Source organism: Pinus tabuliformis, chromosome 1_2, assembly GCF_031772625.1.
Source record: "Pinus tabuliformis cultivar Carrire ecotype Pingquan chromosome 1_2, CPIR1, whole genome shotgun sequence".
In the NCBI taxonomy this organism is placed as follows: Eukaryota; Viridiplantae; Streptophyta; class Pinopsida; order Pinales; family Pinaceae; genus Pinus; species Pinus tabuliformis.
Window position 1 is genome coordinate 252,788,995 of NC_142298.1, and position 21,410 is coordinate 252,810,404.

At 38.5% G+C, this 21,410-nt stretch overlaps 1 protein-coding gene across 6 annotated transcripts in view; it reads right to left on the minus strand.

The window, feature by feature from the left end:
- LOC149205321 (SKP1-like protein 21) overlaps positions 1-21,194 on the minus strand; it is a 288,166-nt gene extending 266,972 nt beyond the window's left edge. For 2 of the 6 annotated variants that reach the window (XR_016252441.1, XM_089394998.1), the window contains exons 1-5: positions 20,080-21,191; positions 19,424-19,708; positions 19,114-19,305; positions 18,903-19,013; positions 3,010-3,088 (exon numbers count right to left, since the gene is read on the minus strand). Coding sequence is in view for 1 of the 6 variants with exons in the window: in XM_089394998.1 (XP_089251124.1) it covers positions 3,010-3,088; positions 18,903-19,013; positions 19,114-19,305; positions 19,424-19,708; positions 20,080-20,106 (694 nt within the window). In the remaining 5 variants the exon portion in view is untranslated. Of the gene's footprint in view, positions 1-3,009; positions 3,089-18,902; positions 19,014-19,113; positions 19,306-19,423; positions 19,709-20,079 lie in introns of all 6 variants that reach the window. The other 4 variants (XR_016252443.1, XR_016252440.1, XR_016252442.1 and 1 more) reach the window with 4 other exon arrangements.
- Between the last annotated feature and the right edge of the window lie 216 nt (positions 21,195-21,410).

Consider the following 21,410-nt stretch of genomic DNA (forward strand, 5'->3'; position numbering starts at 1 on the left):
ATGGAGATCCCTTAATAGCCAATGTCCCCATAAAGAATCATAAATTGAATAATTGATAAGGAAATGGCCAAGCTCACACTAGAAAAATGAAATTCAAGGAAAAAAAAGGGAATTAGACACAAGCTTCATCATTGGTTCTTGTAGAAAGCAAGAAACAACAAAATATTTGAAAAGAAGCTTTTAACAGTTTGATCAAATTTGGATAAAATCAAAAAGGTAATTTTGTATACATTCAAAAGCAAGGACCAAAAAAGAGAATTCAGTGCACTCTCGGCTCACCATTAGTCGCGAGCATTGGACATGCTAACTCAGGATCCCTTTGCGACAACTTCGAGTTGGATCTCATCAACTTTAGATAGAGACAGATCACCATATACCACAATCTAATAGGATCTCTTCAGTAGCCAAAGATTGGGATGCACCTTATTTTTCGATGTCCTCAATACTATGAGATCCGAGGACGCTATCATTGTCTCTATAGGGATTCAAGAGCCTACCTCTCAACTTTCTTCCATTACTAAGACTTGAGATGCTTGGCCCTCTTCATTAGGGAGATCGTCCACTACCATAGATATCAACTCTTGCACGACATACCCCACCCTAGAATGATCAAATCAATCACCTAATAATTCCTTGTTGATCCAGCATATTGAAGCAACAAATCACAGGCAGAGCACCAAACAACAGAATGGCGAGACCCCAAGTTTCTCCTTAGTCCACCCTTTGGGAGGCCAACTGATACTATCAAGAACATTTTGGCAGTACCAATCCATACACTAGGCCACACATTCTCATAGCATTAGAGAGATCAACTACAGAATGATTCGCAATAGAGCATCTTCTACCTATCAAACTACTTAGTAGACCTAAAGATCCATTCGGAGTTCCCTTCTTTCTACCTCAGATGCTAAGTATTCCTCACTTGTACATTCCCCCCAAGATCATAGAGTTAGGCCGCCTGATGGTTCTAGAGGACTCCAACAAAAAGCCAATGCCCTATTCTCCCCCCTTGCCCCCGAGCATCAAACTCAGGAGACCTTAGCATCATCGGCCTCATCATTTGATCTCTCTCTCTCTCCCTCTCTCTCTCTTGACAAGTTAATGAGTTGGATCACCATATCTTTGTCATGCCTTCTTACGTATGTTCTGATAATATAAATATGTAGGTTTCTTTCTTACTTTATATTATTTTCCGCAGTTCTAGGAGTTGTGCTTGTTCTCCCACATTGTATTCATACTAGTACTCTTCAATTCCATTGACCTACTTTTGTGATTCATTCATCAAACATTAATATATTTAATTTATATTATCTTATTAACAACTAAAATTGTCATTTCAAGTTAGGAAGCTATTTTCTGTACCATTTAAAATGATTCTTGCAAATGAAGGATCAGGATGTAGAAAAGCATCACACATACAAGGGCCAAGCAATCACACATAAGATAATATAAGTGTTGTATCTGTCTCAATGACTCCCACTTCAGCAACATTGTTCTAGCTAGAAAGCCCATCATGTCAAGAGTAGGAAGCATTCCAACCATGAAAAAAATGAAACTTACAAAAATTTGATCTTCTCACCAGGTAGTTCTTTAGCAAAAATTGAAATGTTTTGAAACCAACCCTTGTCACAATGAAGAAAAAGTATTGTAATAGAACCAGCTGTGGTAAAATTAACTATAAGACATACCAAGCTCTTTCCAAATGATTGCATTATTTTGTGTCTGTAATATATCATTATCAAAACATCACTTCTAGAAAATTGTAATCAAGATGGACGAGAAAGAAAAATTTGGGAAAAAACAAAAACAAAAAAGGATGGAAAACACATTAAAAATGACAAGATTATTGCCCAAGTATATGGTCAAAGCAAACAGTAGTCTCTAAATATGCATGAGTCGCGTTAATACTTACAGCTATCCTATAGAACAAGATATTCAACTTTTCAAATTGTACAAAAGCGCAATCCAATGTTCAATTGATATCCAGGACGCCTAGAATCATAGCATCATGCATTGCTGAAAGTAACCAAGGTATAGACTTCCTTTCATTAACTGGCTAGCAGACAAGTTAAACTCGAAACTTCCATGCATGTATAAATGTCTCATAAACATTATATATAACTCTTGCATTGACTAGACCAAAAGCATTGTTGTAGCTCTTGCATGAATGAAATTAATCTGGAAAACCAAACATCCTCAGTGAAAATGACAAGTGCTCTGATTAACAGGGAATAGCATTCTCTTGAAGGCATTTTAATATTGTTATCATGGGCAAATTTCACAATAAGGACTTGTTCCTAATTACCAATTAGGAACAGACCAGTACACAAGTTAAACATGAAACTTCCATGCATGTGTAAATATAAAATCTTGCATTGACTAAGAACTTGTTCCAAATCATGTTATCATGGACCTATTTCACACCACGGTTAAACCAGCCTAGATCCATCTTACATCCAGGTCTACCAAGCACCGAGAGGGATCAAGTCCGGAGTTAAGATGGATCTAAGCTGGTACTCTTGCATTCCATAATGGATTTCCTCAAGCCTTTAAATAGGCTTCATCATAACAAATACCATGGACAAATACCATGGGCTTATAAACCATGGTAATTTTATAGTTTAATTTAACTTTATAATTTTATAATCAAAAATTATAATTATTAATTTTATTTTTTATTTTTATAATTTTAATTATGGAGAAATTTGCACCTCTCTTTTTTTCTTTTCTTTTTTTAATTTATATTTAATACCAAGTCAAAATGTTCATGTTGACATTACAACATCACTACCATACTAGGCTGGAGAGTTCCTCTCGGGACAATAATATGGTAGATGTACCCCACCAGCCAAAGTTCCAAGGTTCTTTTCAAAATTTAAATTACTGGTAAAAATAATTAATACAAGAACCTCATTCTTGCCTCAGTCTTTTCATAAACTATTTCAGGTATGAGTAACTCTGAAAACACATTTCAAAAGGGATACAATACAATCAACACTGTGACCTTACCTCCATCACCTCCATTTATGAAAGTCAGCAAGTCTTCGACTGATCGGTCATCAGCATGCCCTACCTCTGCTTCAACATTCTAGAATAACAAAATTCCAAAAAATTAGTCAGCTATTCCGACACAAGCAACTAGAAGCCTTACTGTAAAATTACAATTATCTCATGCATTGCTACAGATATGCAAAATGTCCTAAGAGTATGAATATAAAGTTCCTTCTATCTCACCAGCATTGGTATAAGTTTTCATCATACTTTAAATTCCTGCAATAGCTAATATTTGTTGGCCACTATAAAGATTGTCAACTTTCCCCTTTGTTTATGTTTTTTGAAAGAGTACATTACCATGGCCTCTCTGAACATCAGCTTAGGTGGTAGCAATACATACATTATAGAGCCACTACTAAGTTTATCCAACTGTTGGTATCTCTTGGTCGTTCACCATACAAGCATGTTTCTTTGGCTTAGTAATATATATATTATAGATCTACGACTCAGTTTATCCAACAATTGGTACCTCATGGTTGTTCACCACACCAGCATGTCTATTAGGTTCTAACTGTTTCTCAAATAACTGGGTACGTTAATAACAGTAGTATATAATATATATATCTAGATTTAAAATTTGTTTCTGAATTTGAACAAAGAAAAAGGTTTATTAGGGTAACTAGGTCTAGTCAGGGAGATGATACCTCCTCTCGCATCTCCTCCATACAATGACACCCCTTACTGGTTGTCATAGATGTTTATTGAGTATGATTGTTGGACTTGGCACATGAAAGTGAGGACAGCCTTGGCTTCCATGGGAGCATGCTGAATAAGAGGTGGAGTTGGCTTCACTTAGAAGAAAGCTGAGACAACAAGAGTATCACAAGGGATTTAATGCTATTGGAGGCCAACCTCAAGATGCCTTCCGTTACATGTGTTTATTGCAGTCAAACTGGTCAGATAGGTAAATGAGTCAATAAACCCCACATTTTTCACTCTCTGGATACAAAAAACGCTTGCATTCAGTGTCATTCTTACCTAGTGATGTTTCCCCCTTCTAATGTGTATCATATCATATTGGAATAAATGTCAATATATATCATACTATACTGGAAGGATTGTTTCTCCTAGGACAAACAATAGCAGGTGATTGACAGCAAATAGTCCTTATTGCCCATACAACAATGAATTTCAAGTGGTCCTCTGATTAGACAGCGCCTGAGAGGCCAATATAAAAGCTTCAAACCTCAAGCCTCAAGGTAGGTTGTAAGAAAATCTCATATACACTGTACATCCTGTTATCCATTCTAGAGTCCAGATGCATGCTATAAGCCCCGACTAGCAACGTTGGATTGTGGGATGTTGGAATTTTTTCTGCTCGCCAATGCACACTGTCATTTCTAGTTCATACAATTTTTTGACTGAATAATGCATATGGAACACTGTCAAATTCAACCATTAAATTAACTTCCATGGTTCTATGCCAGCCAGGATTTTAGCCTGGACCATCAAATGTGGTGATCCCCATCTCAGCCACTAGACCACAGCCCAACAGACTCCATGTTCATACTTACCCGGTGTCATTTGCTAAATCCCATAGGTAGGGTTTGAAAGATAAATTTGAACCCATAAACCCACATGAAGCCACTCCCGCATACCAGAGAGATCAAAGACAGCACCAATCATACACCATAATAGAAATTCTGAATGCGATAAACTGGGTTAAACCTTTGTAAGATAATCATTTCCTATTGTTGTACCTTGTAACCAATATTTCAACTACATATTTCTTTGTTGAATATACAATGTACATAGCTTCTCCAGTGCCAACCCAAGGGCCAAAACCCACTTCAACAATACAGAAGATGTCAGTTTGCTCTTATCCTCAGCGGGTGATACTTGATTAGTGACAAAGCTAAATGTCCCATTCAGGTATCCAAATAGCTTCCTCAGCATCTCTTCTCTTCTCCTCCAATGCACATGAAGAGTGGTTGAATAATGGTGTCTTTTCCTTCCTTGAGTTGTCTTTTTGTTCTCTCATAATGAAGAGTGACCTAACCCTATGATCCAATGGTTGAGATTTGATCTTAGCCATTGAGATCAAGGTGGGGATTTAATCTCTCATTGACTTAACTTAAGTCACTTTATCCCCTCAAATCACCTTTTCATTTAATATTCACAAAAATTCACTTAGACTTTATATCTCATAAAGTCACTTTAACTTTATATCTCATAAAGTTATGTCAAGGGGTCATGTTGGACACTTTTTCCTAGGCAAGACACCAAGCCTTAGGAAACACTTGTCCTTGGTACACTTTTTCTAACACTCCCTCTTACCAAGGAAAGTGTTTCTCACCACTCCCATCTTGTCTCTAAAGTAGACACGCTTGCCTCTTGGCAAGGACTTCATGAGAATGTCAGCTACATGCTCATCAGTGGATATCTATTCAAGCCGCACTACACCTTTTCGAACATAGTCACAAATGAAGTGGTTTTTGATCCCTCTGTTTTGACTTGTCATGAAAAAATTAAAAATGGATTCTCTGTCAGTTTTATGCAAATCTGATTATCATAATAAATCACTCTAGGCCTCAATTGCTGACCAAATAATCCCACTAACAACTTGCGAAGCCAAATGGCCTCACAATTGGCCTGACTAACTGTCATGTACTCTGCCTCAACAAAACTCAGTGCTATTGACCTTTGCTTCCAGTTGAACCATAACACAACTGCCAAACCCAACCTGAAACAGCACCCAGAAGTGCTTTTCATGTCATCAACACATTCAACCCAATCTGAGCCTATATAGTTAGTCAACCTTATTCCATCCCCCTGAATATAGTCCAGACCATAGTCCATTGTTCCCTGCAAAGCACATATTGGCAGCCACCCAATGCACTCTTCTAGGCTCCACCATAAACTGAGAGTGTTGACTGCAAAACAAATGCATGGTCTTGTGTTGACTAGATACATCAATGAACCAATCAACTGACGATAAATCATGGGATCAACCAACTCGGACTCAGAAGAATGAAGCTTCTTCCAGTTGGTAATCATAGGTGTGGCCATGGGCCTACAGTCTGTTGGAAATTGGGTAGATTGAAAGATATTTTTTAGTGGTGAAAACCCACCAAAAGTTAGTCGGTTGGGAAAAGTTCCCAAGTGGTTGGGGTTTTGACCCAAAGTTGCGGGCTTAAGACCTAAGATAATTAATTGTTTAATGTACATTGTAATTTGTTCTTGAGTGGTAAAATAGGGGTTTCTTGACGAACAAGGAAAACCCCAGAGATCACTCACACAAAAGTATAAAAAGAGGTCAAAGGAAAAGGCCTAGACACACAAGTAGAGAAGGGCTTTCACTTGTGGAGAGAGGGCAACTAAAGGACCTAGTCGCACATCTGCCTTAGAGGAGTTGCAGCAGCAAGGAGGCTGAGTTTCTCCATGATCTTCTCAGCTAAAGGAGTCATTGCTAAAAGGGAGGAGGGCGAGTAGGAGGATCTAGCCGCAGTGCTGGAAGGTCAAATCTACAAGAAAAAAGTCAGATCTGAGTGTTGGAAGGTCATATCCGCAAGAAGAAAGTCAGATCTGAGTGTTGGACAGTCAGATTTGCAAGAAGAAAGTCATATCTGAGTGTTAGGCAGTCAGATTTGCAAGAATAAAGTCAAATCTGAGTGTTGGAGGATCAGATTTGTAAGAAGAAAGTCAGATCTATGATCTAAATAAACAAATCTAGCAGATCGAGTAGTTGTAGCGTGGTGTTAGGACTGGTTGCCAAGGACAACAACAATCCAAGGACCTTGAGCTGAAGGCACTAGCTCAGGTATGCATTTGATCTTTTTGGGCAGATTGTAGATCTGATGGAATACATCTCAAGCCCTAAGTTTTATATACTATGCATACTAGTTGTATCAGAGATCTAAAGGGCCACAATCCCTAGTATGGGGAGCCCTAATGATTCCTTCTTAATGGACAAATAAAGGTCGAGATTTGGGCCATATAAATCTGTGTACTTAATTGATTTCATTGTTGTTATATTTCTATTGTGCAAAGTCCCTTTGTGTTGGAGCTCCTAGTGTGTTTATATGCTAAGATCTAGTCATAGGCCAGATCTAGGACCCATGAAAAATCAATACAGTCCTCCATGTGAAATGTCTTCAAAATGTTTGTTGCATACTTGCCCTGTCCTCCTGCCACACTTCTAATCACAAGAAATAATGCATTAATCCAAGGTTTGTCATCTCAAACTCTAAAGCAAGATCTCGTTTGCAGTACATTACGAGTCTCTTTGTACCTATATAAATAAGTCGTTCGCATATAGCACTAGAATGAAAGGATGCTCACCAACCACAATATAATAAAGGTTTGGATTTGCATCACTCTTCCTTAAACCCAACCGCTACAAGTAAGCATCTATCTGAGAATACCAATCTTTCGGAGCTTGCTTCAGTCCATAAAGCACCTTCTGCAATTTGCAAACATGGGCCTCCCAAGCACCTCAAAGCCCCGTGCTTGCTTAATGTAAACCTCCTCTTGTATAATCCCATTCAAAAATGCAGTTTTCACATCCATCTGGTGGATCTTTCAACCCATCTTTGTTGTTATAGAGATCATTGATCTGATAGAAATATATCAAGCAACTAGAGTGAAGGTCTCCTCATAATAAACTCCCTCTACTTGTGAGAACCCTCAAGCCACAAACCGAGCTTTGTACTTCTCAACGTTGCCATCGCAACATACTTAATCATGTAGATCCACCTGCAAATCACCACTGACTTCCCCTCAAACCTCAACACAATCTCTCAAACATCATTCTTCGTGATGGAAGCATACTCTTCCACCATGGCATCCCTCCAAACCTATTGACCTGCTACCTCCTCATAGCTAGAAGGCTCAGACTCAACAATGCTACTCACCATAGCCCAATAGATACAAAACTGATCTAGTGGTTTACCCTCCCTAACAACCCTCTTCAGACTTCCCACTGCCTCATAGGCTTCCTTCAGAGTCTCATGAAGTCATCTTGGCTTTCTCTTCCCCGAAGTGGCCTCATGTATTGGGGTAGGTATATCCTCCACTAAATATCGTGTCCCTGAAGATGATGCACCTGTGGTTGATGGTGACCTTGTACCCTAAGAACTTGTGCCCTGTGACCCTATTACCTATGGGCCTGTCACTCCTTGAACCTGCGATCCTCCAGACCCTTGTGATCTTACAACCAAGCACCTAAATTTGGCAACATTGATATGAAGCACACTTCACAAGAAGCATGCAACAAAAAAAAAAACTTCCTTCATCTTTCTTACTTTAGACACGATTACATTTAACTCACTTCGTTTATGTAGTACATTTTAACATAAGTGGTCATTGGTTCAAATCTTCTTCTCTATACTTCATGTAGGTCACGATGTGCACCCTCATTTACACACGATTATTCAAAAATCACTCTGGAAGACAAAAGGTAGGTTTCGCCATTAAAGTTGCACATCAATCTAAAGACGTGTTTCTAATTTTTATTTAGTTATTATTTCTCCAACTTTGGACCCTTTTGGAGCCATAATGCCTATTTTCAATTTTTCTAGCATCTTCTCCCTATTGTTCCTTCATGCATATTTTTCAGCTTTGAGGGCAAACCTTTTAAGGGGAAGGACATATTGTGTACCTAACCAAAACATCTATAATAGGTATCGAGCATTATGCACATGAATCATTTTGTATAATAAGCTCAAGCTCAAGGTATTTGTAATAGTGCTATATTTGTAAAACGGCCACTTTAGTGTAACAAGGACCTAATGACTTTTTTAATGGCTTAAGCATTTACTTAGGGATTTAACCTCTCTATGGATATAAATAGTGTTTTGCCCCTCGTATGTATCTCTATCAATTTATCAATACAAATAAACCAGTTTCCACTTTTTATTGTGGAAATTTGGTACAAAGGCATTTCAATACAAATTATGAAATTACAGCATCAAATTGACTAGTTTAACAACAAAAATCAACAAGAGAAATAGCAATGACCTTCTTTGAATGATATATTTTGCCATTGAAACACAACCCTTTGCAGCATAATTTAAATGTAATTTCCAGCCCATAAAAACAGCAGTATGGGTCCAAGATGAAGAACCATACATCAACAAATACCATTAAACAATCAGTCACCTTTAAAAAATCTTCAATACCTAGTCAATGAGCTCTTTTCTCAATGCTTCCATGCCTATTACAAGGATGTATCTTCCCTTGTACAGAGATTGAGCTCAAAACCTTCAACAATAAAATAATAATTAACAAGTTCTTGATCCATGATCTCTGCAATGATGAATAAAATTTTAAAAATAATGTATCTCATAGCAACCTCCTAAAGACAAGTCAAAGTACACATAATAAAATATAAGGGCAAGTCATAACACAACTTCTCCCCTACTCAAGCAAGACACCATCCTAACATTGACCTTTTTGACCATATCATATATACATCTTTTAATATCGTGCCATGTCCTTTCTAGAGCACTCATCATGAGAACCCTCAACACGTGCAATTGTCAACAAATGAAGGGAGCACTTCACAATGTGAATGAGTCAACAACCTAGAGATGCCCAAAACATAGTAAAAAAAGTAAAATCAAGTAGAGATGCTCAATGAACAATAAAATCCCGAAAAGATACATCTCATGGATAAATGTGCAATACTGGCCCTTTGGTTGTTATAACAACATCCTCAAAGTAGACAACCTCAATTAATGTACAAAGAGAGTATTAGTCCATGTGCATAGCAACCATATCTCCTCCAATCAAGGCAATGGAAGTTGACTATTCTAGGCAAACATGCATAAGAGGTGAGTGCTCCCCAAAAAAAAGCATGAAATTGAAACCATGTGCCAGAACTCGAACTCCTATGCCAATATCATCAAACCATCACAATACCATGAGCTAAGAATAGGGGTCCTTTAGGAGTATGTGCAACCAAGTGGAGTACTCATCAAAATATGTCCCAAGGCATCTGGGGATGAAACTGAGAGATAAACTATCCATCACTAAGCTCAACATACCATCAACCAAGTCTCTAAACACATGTAGCACCATAATGTGACATCATATGCAAATCAAGAACGCAAGGTGCTCATCCACATATAGCTCCTAGTGAGGTAGCACGCTTCCACATATGCATCGATGCCTAGCAAAATGTGAAATGTCCCTCCTATGAACAATGATCCATGAAACTACCAAACTATGAAAGCTCCCTATGCAATTATGCCTCCAATTATGTTAAGTAACACCTCAAAAGAAGCTCCGAAATAAAGAAAAGGCATCAAAAGTAACAACAAATCACCACCAAGCCAACATCCTCTATACGCAACCTACTTGAGCAGCGTCTTCAATGTGGATTGGGGCATCATACAACATAAGGTGTAACACTAACCAAAGTTAGTTACTCCAACAAAGATCCCCCCTTAGCACATATGCTTTCATGCCACAAGGGTACAAGGCATCACCTTCTCTCATCTCCATAATAAGCACCTTGAGTAGCAGTAGGGCTTCAAAATGCCATAATGTGAAGATTTCAAGCCCTGGGTGACTAATATATTTATGATCTCAATCAAACAAGTAGATCGTTGAATTTAATTAATGTTGAAATTAAATTTTAGATCATGGCATCAACCACACAATTGCTAGAAATAAAATAGCAACAACAAAAAAAATCACACTACACATGTAATTACTTCTTCAAATTAGTTTTTCATTCCTTTGGAAAACTTACAAGGAAACCTCCACACGTTGCCCAAAAAATAGCATTGCACAGTTAGCGAAATCACCCTGAACTTAGCTTCTACAGACTGCCTGAAAGGTACAATTCGTTCAAAAAAAACAGAAACAACAGTTCTATGTTGTACAACCCTAGAATATGGATTGTACTGCTACATTACGACCCTATTGTACGAATTCATACAATATTACAAATTTCCATACAAGTGCATCAGATTGTTCCATACAAGTATATGGAACTATGCACTGCTTGAAAACACCTCTTTCTTGGCTTCCTACTCTCTCTCTCTCTCTCTCTCTCTCTCTCTCTCTCTCTCGTGTAATGAAAGCCTCTACTTTTCCTTTCTTTATAATTTTGGAAGAGAAGTTATTTTTAATATTCCTTCTAGTCTAAGTCATGCATGAGATACAATTTTAGACTCGGTTATTAAATATAACTTTCACTTTTATACTAAGTGAATTTCAAAATAGAATTACCATTTGAAAACATCTCAAACTACTTCTAGCCTGTTCACGCTGAAAATTTACAGAGGTTCCCATCCAAGCTATAATTCTCAACAATCCCTCTTAGCAAGGAAGGAATTTTGCACCAATCAAAGTTTGTCTCTAAATGCCTCAAACTTCTCTTTTGCCAAGGCCTTGGTTAGAATATCAGCTACCTATTCATCCATAGGAATATGCTAGAGCTTCACTACTCTCTACCAAGCTAAGTACCACAAAACTCTGCGTCATGCTAAACTTGGATACCATTGTTGATCCCAAGCTAAAGCAAAACCTTGAGGTGTTGTTCTTGTTTCCTACACCACCTTCCACTTCACCATCTCCAAGATATCTCAGACCATACTCCATTGTGCCCATCAATGTCTAAGTGAACCATCAAGGTCTCTCAACAGAATTAAAAGGGGCTCCCACCTCCCCCCTTCACCTGAACGTTGTTGTACTACACCAAAATCACTAGTGACCTTGACTCAACATTCAAAGCTTCCTACTCCTCATCCTCTATCACCAAGTCCAGAACCTCTTTAGACCATACTCCATTGTGCCCATCAATCCCTGAGTGAACTGTCAAGGTCTCCTAGCAGAAGTAAAATGGGCTCTCGTCTCCCCCTCTTCACCTGAACATTGTTGTACGATCGTGGAAATCACTAGTGACCCCGACTCAATCTTTGGAGCTTCCTACTCCTTATCCTCTATCATTAGGTCTAGAATCTACTTAGACCTATCCTTGTTGCTTGGGAAAGCAACTTTGGCATGCTTGCCAAGCATGCACCCTCTTCATACATCATGTTGCTCAATACTAAACTATAGAATACATGCGACTATCTCCCTCATAATAGGAAATATCATATCATGCAAGTTCCCCATCCTCTTGTGCCACAACTTGCACAAGTTGTCATTGTTATGCACCAAGGCTCAACCAAGTTCACCTTGCAACCTATACAAATTACCTTCAGCCTGATGAGGACATGTTGGTTCTTGAATTCCACTACAACGCTCTTATCCTCCATGGTCGAAACTAAAGGTAAATTCTTCCCAAGACTTGGAACAAACAAGACAACGTCAAAATCTAAAGAATTACTTGATACGAGTTGCAAGGGAATAGTACCAACTCCTACTACTGGGCACTTGGCAACATCACCAAGCCCAACCTATACGCCTAAGTCCTACTTCTTCAAAATAGAAGACAGTTATTGGGTTAATGTCATATGTCAAGATGCCTCACTATCCACATAAAACACATTCCCCAGAATCACTTTGGTATAAAGGCGAGAAATCATCGATAAATCCTTCTTGAACTTGGCAGCAAACTCATTCATCTAAGTTTTTGCAAAGACTACTACCTACTTATGTTGCTACTTCCCTTTACCCTCCTCCTCCTCTAGACACTATGATGCATAATAACCATACTTATGACAAACAAAGAACTTTATTTTACTTAAGTCCTTTTTTCCTGGTTGAAAGGTTGACTCCTCACTCTTTCCCTTACCCTTAGCGGATCCTTTACCTCTTCCCTTATTACAATAACCAAATAGTGCTAGTTTCTTATCACCATCCTCCTTGTTGAATTTTGACTGCATTCGAGTCTCCTCCTACATACAGTCATCCTAAAACCTCTTGAACCAATAAGGTTTTCATGAGCGCAAATACCTTTAAAAAATGGTTCCTATTACAACAAAGTCTCATAGTTCACGACTTAAAGTCCAAAAGCTCAAGTGTGAAAGCCAATGTACTTAAGAAGGGACATTGTCAACTCACCAACCTATTCTCACATCTAGCTAGCTCTTATTCGAGTCAAGGGGGTTCTCCTTAATATAGGATTGCTAAGGATTGGTAATTCAAAATTCTACTTCAAAGAGAAGCTCCCCAAACGCACACAATCAAGGGATTACTAGGTAATCTTGGAGAGTAAACTCAAGAAACTAATTTCAAGGATTTAAAAGAAATACGTTGATGGAGGATAGAAGATCAATGCTTCAACTTGCCAATATGTTTTTGTGGGGCACATGGGGTCAAGAAGCAACACACTCAAAGAGTACTGAGATGGATGTGGCTTCAAAGAACTTAACAAAGAATAAGTTATAACTTGTGTCCTTTAGACCTTCAACCCTAATGTCCTGCAATCTTCAAAGATGAAATAGGAGAGTGAGCTTAGGTTAGGTTATCTCCCAAAAGCTTGATGAAATGTTCAAGGAGGCTTGGACCAAATTTACCCTGAAGGACTAGGGTCAACTAACTCTTGTACCCTAGGGGCTTAGGTTAGGCGCCATACAATTTTAGGGATAAATAAGGGAGGGAGCTCAACTTAGGTCACCTTGAGAGAACTTAATGAAAGACCTTGTTCAAGTAGAATAAAGAGATAAAAATACCAACAAAACCACGGTGGATATTTAATAACACTTAGTTATCAATAATAAACAAGATTGGAAGAAGACAACTCACATTGAATAGTACAAATCATCAAAGTTCACGATTAATCGTTGATGAAAAGAATATCTACATCAACAAGGCCCTCTTATCAAGATCCACCAATATCCCTCAAGAAGACAAAACCATTAACATCAACAAAATCCACCAAAAGATCGCTCTACTTATTTAGTTATTCCTCCATAGCCAAAATTAAGACGAGAGAAAATTTCAAAAAATTTAGACTTCCTTAGGGATTTCTCCCCCAATCCAACCATGAGAAAATGAGACAAAGTGCACCTCTGTTTACAAAGGAGGTGCTCAACTTCCTTTACACAAAAATATTATTTTCTAAGCTATAGAATCCCCTATTCTAGCTTATGGAAGGGCAAAAGACCCACCTCTATAATTAATTAATCAAAAATACAAAATCAAAGAGCTTCAGATGCCACATGTAAAATCTTGAAGGGGCATGAGCCCTCTAGGGTAACCCATCCCATAAATAAAAGGCATAAAGGGGCTTTTGGCACAACATCTAGCCTCCAAAGGCCCTCCAATGCTCCTCCTCCATCAAATCAACAAACACAGTCTCTGAGTGTTCCCCAAAGAGAGCAAGTGAGCTTCCACGGCCACATTCTAACATCCATGTCATCATGCAAGTGGACACACAAGCCCTCAATTCACATCAAAGAGCCCTTTACAAGGGTTGTCCCTTCATCAAATCTTCCCAACGAGTTATCTAAGGTGGAAAAATGGACCTTAAAACAAGCATTTAACCTCCAAAGTGCCCCAAACAATGAGCCTTCTCCTTTCAACAATCTCTCGAATGTCAAGAAACCATATAAGTCAAATTAACATTGGTAGGTTGACCCTCAATGCATCCCTTCAAACTAATTTCAATCGTCTAAACATAAGGTCGGCTTGGCATCATTTAGTAGGTCGACTCACCAATTATTCAGAAGTTGCACAGGTGTATAAATACAACCACCACCGCTTATTTTAACAAAGGAAGTATTGGAGTGCTTCTCTCGTAGTTTTTTGCTATGGCCACACATATATGCCTCAAAATCTACAACCATTTGAGATAAAGTTTCTCGTATAGCTCTTCCTTCAAAGTAAACTATGTTGGACATTGCGTTCAGCACCCCCAGTGTGTTTTGCAACATGGACTAACTGCCTCTCGTGCATCCTAACTTTGGCGATTATAGCGGAGACTAATGCCCACGGGTTTTGGTCTAATAGCAATGGTGATTCCAATAAGTGGTATCAGAGCAACAGGTCTCAAGTTCGAAACTCACCCGGCTCGCGCTAGGGGGGAGATTGTTGAACATTGGTTTAGTGCTCCCCGTGTGTTTCATGACATGGACTAACCGCCTCTCGTGGATCCTAACTATCGCAATTGTCGCAGAGACTATTGCCTATGGGTTTTGGTCTAACAGAAATCGTGGTTCCAACAAACTATGATTGTTCATCGTTGTTAAAGCATCCTAACAAGTCTGTAACTCCTTTCCTATTAGTGTAGCATGACAAAATTTTAGAAGGCAAGAAATAACGGTACAACAGCCTTCAATGTTGGACAATCAACAAGGCATATGGTAATCACAGCCTTCAATGTTGGACAATCAACAAGGCATATGGTAATCATTGTCAATGGATGATTTGAAATCCCCTCATCATAAATCAAAGAGAACAATCTAAATATTGGAGAGCACCATTGCAACAACAGGCAAGATTCATCTTTCACAAATGGTAAGTTTTCCATTGTTTACCTTCCACCTACTTTTGAAGATTCAATGATCTTGTCTAGTGCTCGAGTAAGAGTATCAACTAGTCCTTCTTTCATTAAAAGCTAATTTGTTGAAGGGTGCTCCAGTAAACTAACTAAAATTTCAAGAAATCGCTTTCCCTTGAAGGTGTCTATTTCTGACATTGTACCTCTATACATACATTTCAATATTGGATGCAATAACATAGCATCAAAGCCAGGTTTTTGAGACATCATTCAAATTATCAACACCCTAAGCATGTCCTGCAACACTATCATAGCCTTTTACCTGTTGCACATAGATGCAAGGTGCCTAAAACAAAGCACTTAGTGATTCCATTAGCTTCATGAGGGATTCCTTCATCATTTTCTAACACCGGTACCAACTTTGCCTAGCAAGACCAAAGGAAAGGTTCCTTGGTCATCCAGTTCATTTGAGCTCATAATAGCAAATACATTTTCACTTTCTTTGTTGTGTCTCGACATGCAACAATTGAGGAATACATTTGCAAGGCTACAAATGCAAAAGTCGACCTTCCAACAAGAAGGCCTCTATGTGTAGATGACTAGATCCAACAACTACCGAGGTCACTACCCAAGAAATGGCATCCACAAACCACAACCCATACCATGTCAAATTACACAAATTAGATGTTGACAAGGTTCTAAATGCCTATGAAAATATGCATTTTGAATGCGCTCATTCAAATTTCAATGTCAACAATGGGAAGATGAAAAATCCATGTTAGAATAATCCATAAGTGTTAGGGTGTTCCATTCATTAACCTTTGAAAAGCTGCTACAAATACAATTTAATCAAACATGTGGGGTTAACAAGCAGATTTCTCTCTGTGGTACTTAGCCAATCTTTAGGCCCTGACAACAACATGTTATAAACATCTAATTGTTGCCAATGCTTGACAAGGTACATAGTGATTTCCTCGAAGCCAACTACTACAGGTCTATGGGCTATCAAACTATTGGTAGCAAGAAGAGAATAATGCTTCCGATATAATTCTAATAGCCATACTATTAATACATTTACTGGCCTGAAAAGGTGTTGTGGAGAATGGTATGTCTATGTATTTGCAGGCCATATTGTACATGCTGGCAATTGTGCATCAACGATGTGAACGTAGGCACGCGAATAGCAACCTCTTCTTGTTGTAGGTGTTGATTATGTGCAAACAAGCCTTGCTCCATTTGTTTGATAGGTGAAACTTCCACAAATTTATATTTCATATGAAGATAAGTCTAAAAGAGTCATTTACTGCCAATATGGTGGGTAACAATTCCTATGATGTTGGCAAACATTCAATGCCATGTTCACTAGCTATGCATCTGCAACCTTCTGCCGATCCAATGCAAGTTGATCGTGAGTCTACAAGATCTTCATAATGTAACTAGTGACCTAGTCATCACTACGGATCTGAGTTTATTCTCCAATATCATATCCTTGTTTATGTTCTGACTTTGGAAAAATCTAACCAAAGCATCTAACATGACCTTCACCGTATTCTTCTCAGATACATGAGGAATTAGATGGTCCTTTATGGCATCCAAGATCATCTGTTTGGCCTTCACTTCCTTCTTGTTCAAAGATGCCAATTGTTGTAGATCTATATGTAGAGTCACGAGATCCTTGACAATATCCCATAGATCATTCTCTTTTAGCAAGAGTGTAACACTAACCTTCAATGGTAAGAAATTCGAGGCACCATCTAATCTTATCCTCAAACCTGAAGCTTAAGGCTACCATCTCTAAAATCTACTACACCAGCCTAGATCCATCTTAACCGCGGATCTATCAAGTGCCAAGAGGGATCTAGTCTCTTTTGGGATCGAACCTTTAGAGATACAAACATCATTTAAAGTGAAAATTGATTTGATCCCTCTCGACGCTTGATAGATCTGGAGTTAAAATGGATCTAAGTTGGTTTTTATATACACACATACCATATTTAAGCTATATCCATCTCTCCCTCTCTCTCTCTCTCTCACCACTCCTTCTCTACCCTCTTCCTCCCTCTCTCCTCTCTCTCTTCCTTCCTCTCTCCCTTTCTTTCCCACCTCCCACTATCTCCCCCCCATCTCTCTCTCTACCCTCCAACTCTATCACTATCTCCCTCTCTCTCCCCTCCCCTCTTTGTCTTCCCACCTCTCCTCTCTCCCTCTCTCTCTATCTCTATCTCTCCTTTATCACTCCCTCACTCTACCTCTATCTCTGTCTTTTTTCTCCCTTCCCTCTCTCCCCCCTTCCAACTCTATCTCTCTCTCCCTCCCCTCCTCTCTATCTTCATTCCTCTATCTCCTTCTCTTTTACACTTCCCTCTCTCCTCCCCATCACTCTCTCTCTTTCCACCCTCTAGCTCTGTCCTTATCTTCCTCCCTCTCTCCTCTCTCTCCCCCCTCTCTGCCTGCTCTCTCTCTCTCTCTCTCTCCATATGATGGAGAATTTTCACTCTATGCAATCAATGCTATATCACTAATAGACATATCCTTCGAGGCATTTATCAATTGAGGGTGATAGGTAGGCAAGATAATTTTATTAAAGTCCAACAAATGACCCTGAAAATTGGTCAATGAGACTAAAAAAAGGTACAGCTAGTGTAACTACAAAGTGGAAGTGTGAAAGCAACTCTAGAACAATGCTGAAAGCAGAAAAAGAGGAAGATAAAGATCCAAGTATTTAGCTAAAAGTTAACTGTCTAGCTAAGAGATATTATAAGATAAGATGTTGGGTAAAGAAAGATGCTAGAAACTGAAAAAATCATGGTGTTGAACAAAAAAGAGTTTGCTAAGGCATGCTGGAGCTTGCTATCAAGGGTAAGGGGATCGAGAGACGTGCTCCACATTAGAGTCATCAATTGCTGTGAAAAGGTTGATGCAAATGGCTTAAAATGTCTAAAGTTCAACTTCAAACATTGTACCTCTTTTTTATATTTTTCTTTTGTGATGGGAATGTTTTTTGGGGAATCCAATAGGGTAATCCAATAGCATAACACCAGCTCACCATACTTCCTTCTAATAATGTTTTTTCAACATGAGAAATGATGCTTTGTAAATCCCAAATTTTACCCCAGTTTTAGAGAAAAAGCGCTAAATCACACAATCTCCTCTGACATTAAAGTCTAGCTAACAAACAGCCAAAATTGTTGGCAAGAACCTGAGCAAACCAACATGCGAATTAAATTACAAATGATCTACACTTGTAAAATGTAAGAACTCCAATTGCTTGGCACTGTTGATTGAACTCGAGTAATGAATCTGACATATGAAAGCCCAATGTGATTGAACCTGAGTAATGCTTACAGATTGATAACTTGCGAGTGTGACATTGGTGGAAAACAAGGAATCTATAAAATGACTAGTTACAAAGCACAAGAAAAAAATGAACTAAGAAAAAAAGAGTAAGCAAGTTTATGGTCAAAACATGCATAGACATTAAACAGTATAACAGAGTATCTGTGATTCTGACCTTCAATTTTGCTCTTTCTTTCAGCTCTTTCCGTTTTCTTGCATATAGTCGATTTAAGAGTCTAATTCGAGGATCATCTGTGGTATTTTTCAAAGGTTCCAGCTTCTCCTCCTGAAATTCCAACAAATCATTTGCATAAACAGGCCTGCAAAACATTTGCCTCATCCTGAACCTATAAGGAAGCCCAAACACGGGTACAGAAGTAGACAACCTCTGTGAGATCATCTGGCAGATGAAATGTTTCTCGAATCTCCTCAGGTGTTTTCCCTTCAATCATCCTAGCAAGAGCCCGACTTGTCAAATCAACTAAAGGTTTCATCTGAAGGCTATCAGCGGCTGAAGTCAGCTCGCATAACCTCTTTGTATCTAGACGAATAAACCTTTCATCAAATATTTTTCGTTCCTGCAAAATCAATGCAGTCGAATTACTTAGGTACCTACTAGAAACGGTGACATTTTTAAAATGACAAACAGTAGTCCATCTTGGAAAATGCAAAAATGTTCCCAAACCACAGACATACCTTGTTAGAGCGACCTGGAACTTGATGAAAACGACAGTATTCTAAGATCAACTTCAAAATACTTGAGTTAAGTTGTGGCGGAAGAACGATTGCGAAATTTTTTGAAGAACCTAATCCCTTTTGTAATATTTCACGGCAAATCCAAGGGCATAACATTGCAACTTCTTGTTCCACCTCTTGAATAGACCCATCGACTGTTTGAAGCCAGACAAAGGACTTCACACCCTGTAGAGAACTTCCGGGCAGCATACTTTTAGTAACACTCATGGAAAGGTGACTCTCTTCCTGCGAAAACCGATCAGCACATGAGCGTGCCTTAAAATGAAGATACAGCTTAAATTTGCAAAAAAGACAAGACAGAGGAAACCAACCGTTTCACCATCTTGACCATACTGAAGCACCCAATATATTTTGAACTAATAAGCGCATAAAATTTATGAACAAGATGACACAATAAGGATTGAACTCGCTAACATGGGTTAACAGATATTGCGCTTCAAACAGTCATTCCAAACCCACTTTGCAATGAAAGAAAATGTATCTATTGGTGACAGTTAACTGCAACTAAACACAGTATATGAAGCCTAGACCAATTATCACTACAATTATAACAGTTCTAAATTTTAGCACAAACTCGCTTTACAATAAATCCATACCTCGCGTTGGCTGAGACTTTCTGACATCGGCTGCTTAGTTTAAAATGCATATATTGAGAGTTAAGACCAGGATCAATAATTATACAAAGATGACTCTGTCTTCAAGCCGCATAATTCATCAAGGAATATAAATAACCTGTGTAAACCTTAAAACCCTAGAAATAGGGCAATCTGATAACGGTTCTTTCACACTGTCCCTTCGAAATGTTAGTCCAAACTGTGATATACGCACCCCGGAAAGACCAAATAATCAATATAACAACTACGTCGTCAAATTTTGACTCTATTTAAAATTACGGACACTGTGTTTCCACATTCAACCGTCTGCAATATGAAAATTGTGCGCCTTGGTACAATCCTCGAGTTTAAATGGTTCCACCGGAGCATTGGCAAACCGCATGCTACACAATCTCTTACAGTTGCTTCTCCAATTTGGCCGGTGGCAAATTTCAGATTGTGACTTGAAACCCTAACTGAGGACTTGTGGCCCTGGCTTGATTTAAGGATGTTTCCTGTAATAATTTCAATAATGGCATTGAACTATGAATATCATACTTTTCAATACGATTTCACTACCCCGATCTCTGCTGAGACAATGACACCTTCTGCAGCCCTGTCGCCTTTTCTCGTACAAACGGGCATCGTTTTCTTAAAAATGCATCTGAATAAAAATAATTCATCGATCTTGCTATCTTGATGTTCGCCGAATATCAAACTGAAATGCCCGCTGAATTGTTGACTAAATTCGATAGTTTTGAATTGTGATAGAAGAATTCGAACAGCTCCAATGTTGTGACGAAAATGCCTTGGAAACCTCGGAATGTGTCGGCCAGGGGCCAAACGTCTGGACTCGTCGTTAAAGCTGAGTAACTAACTAATTTACACAGCCTGTGTGTTTCGGGTAAGATTCGAATCCGGGGCCGAAATGGAATCTGCGTATTTGGTATTACGATTATAAGAGGGAAGTCGTTCGAATGGTGTGGGCAAAAGATTGTGCACAACCTCCGCAGATGATAGAGAGAGCTGCCACGGGAATACGGATATGGCTATTTCTAGGGTTTGATGATTCCCACACAATAACAAACAATTAAACCACAAATGAGATAAAACCATAACAAAACAATTAAACCACAAATGAGATAACATTGTAGCGTGATTACCATGTTATTGACCGATGTTGTTTGGTTTAAAATATTTTAGATAGGGAATATTTCTATATTTAGGTGTAAGTAAATAAGAGCTAGCCGCTCCCTGCTACAAAGTTTGAAATTAAAAAACAATAAATAAACCAATAAAATTATGTATTATTGAATGCAATTACTAAAAATTAA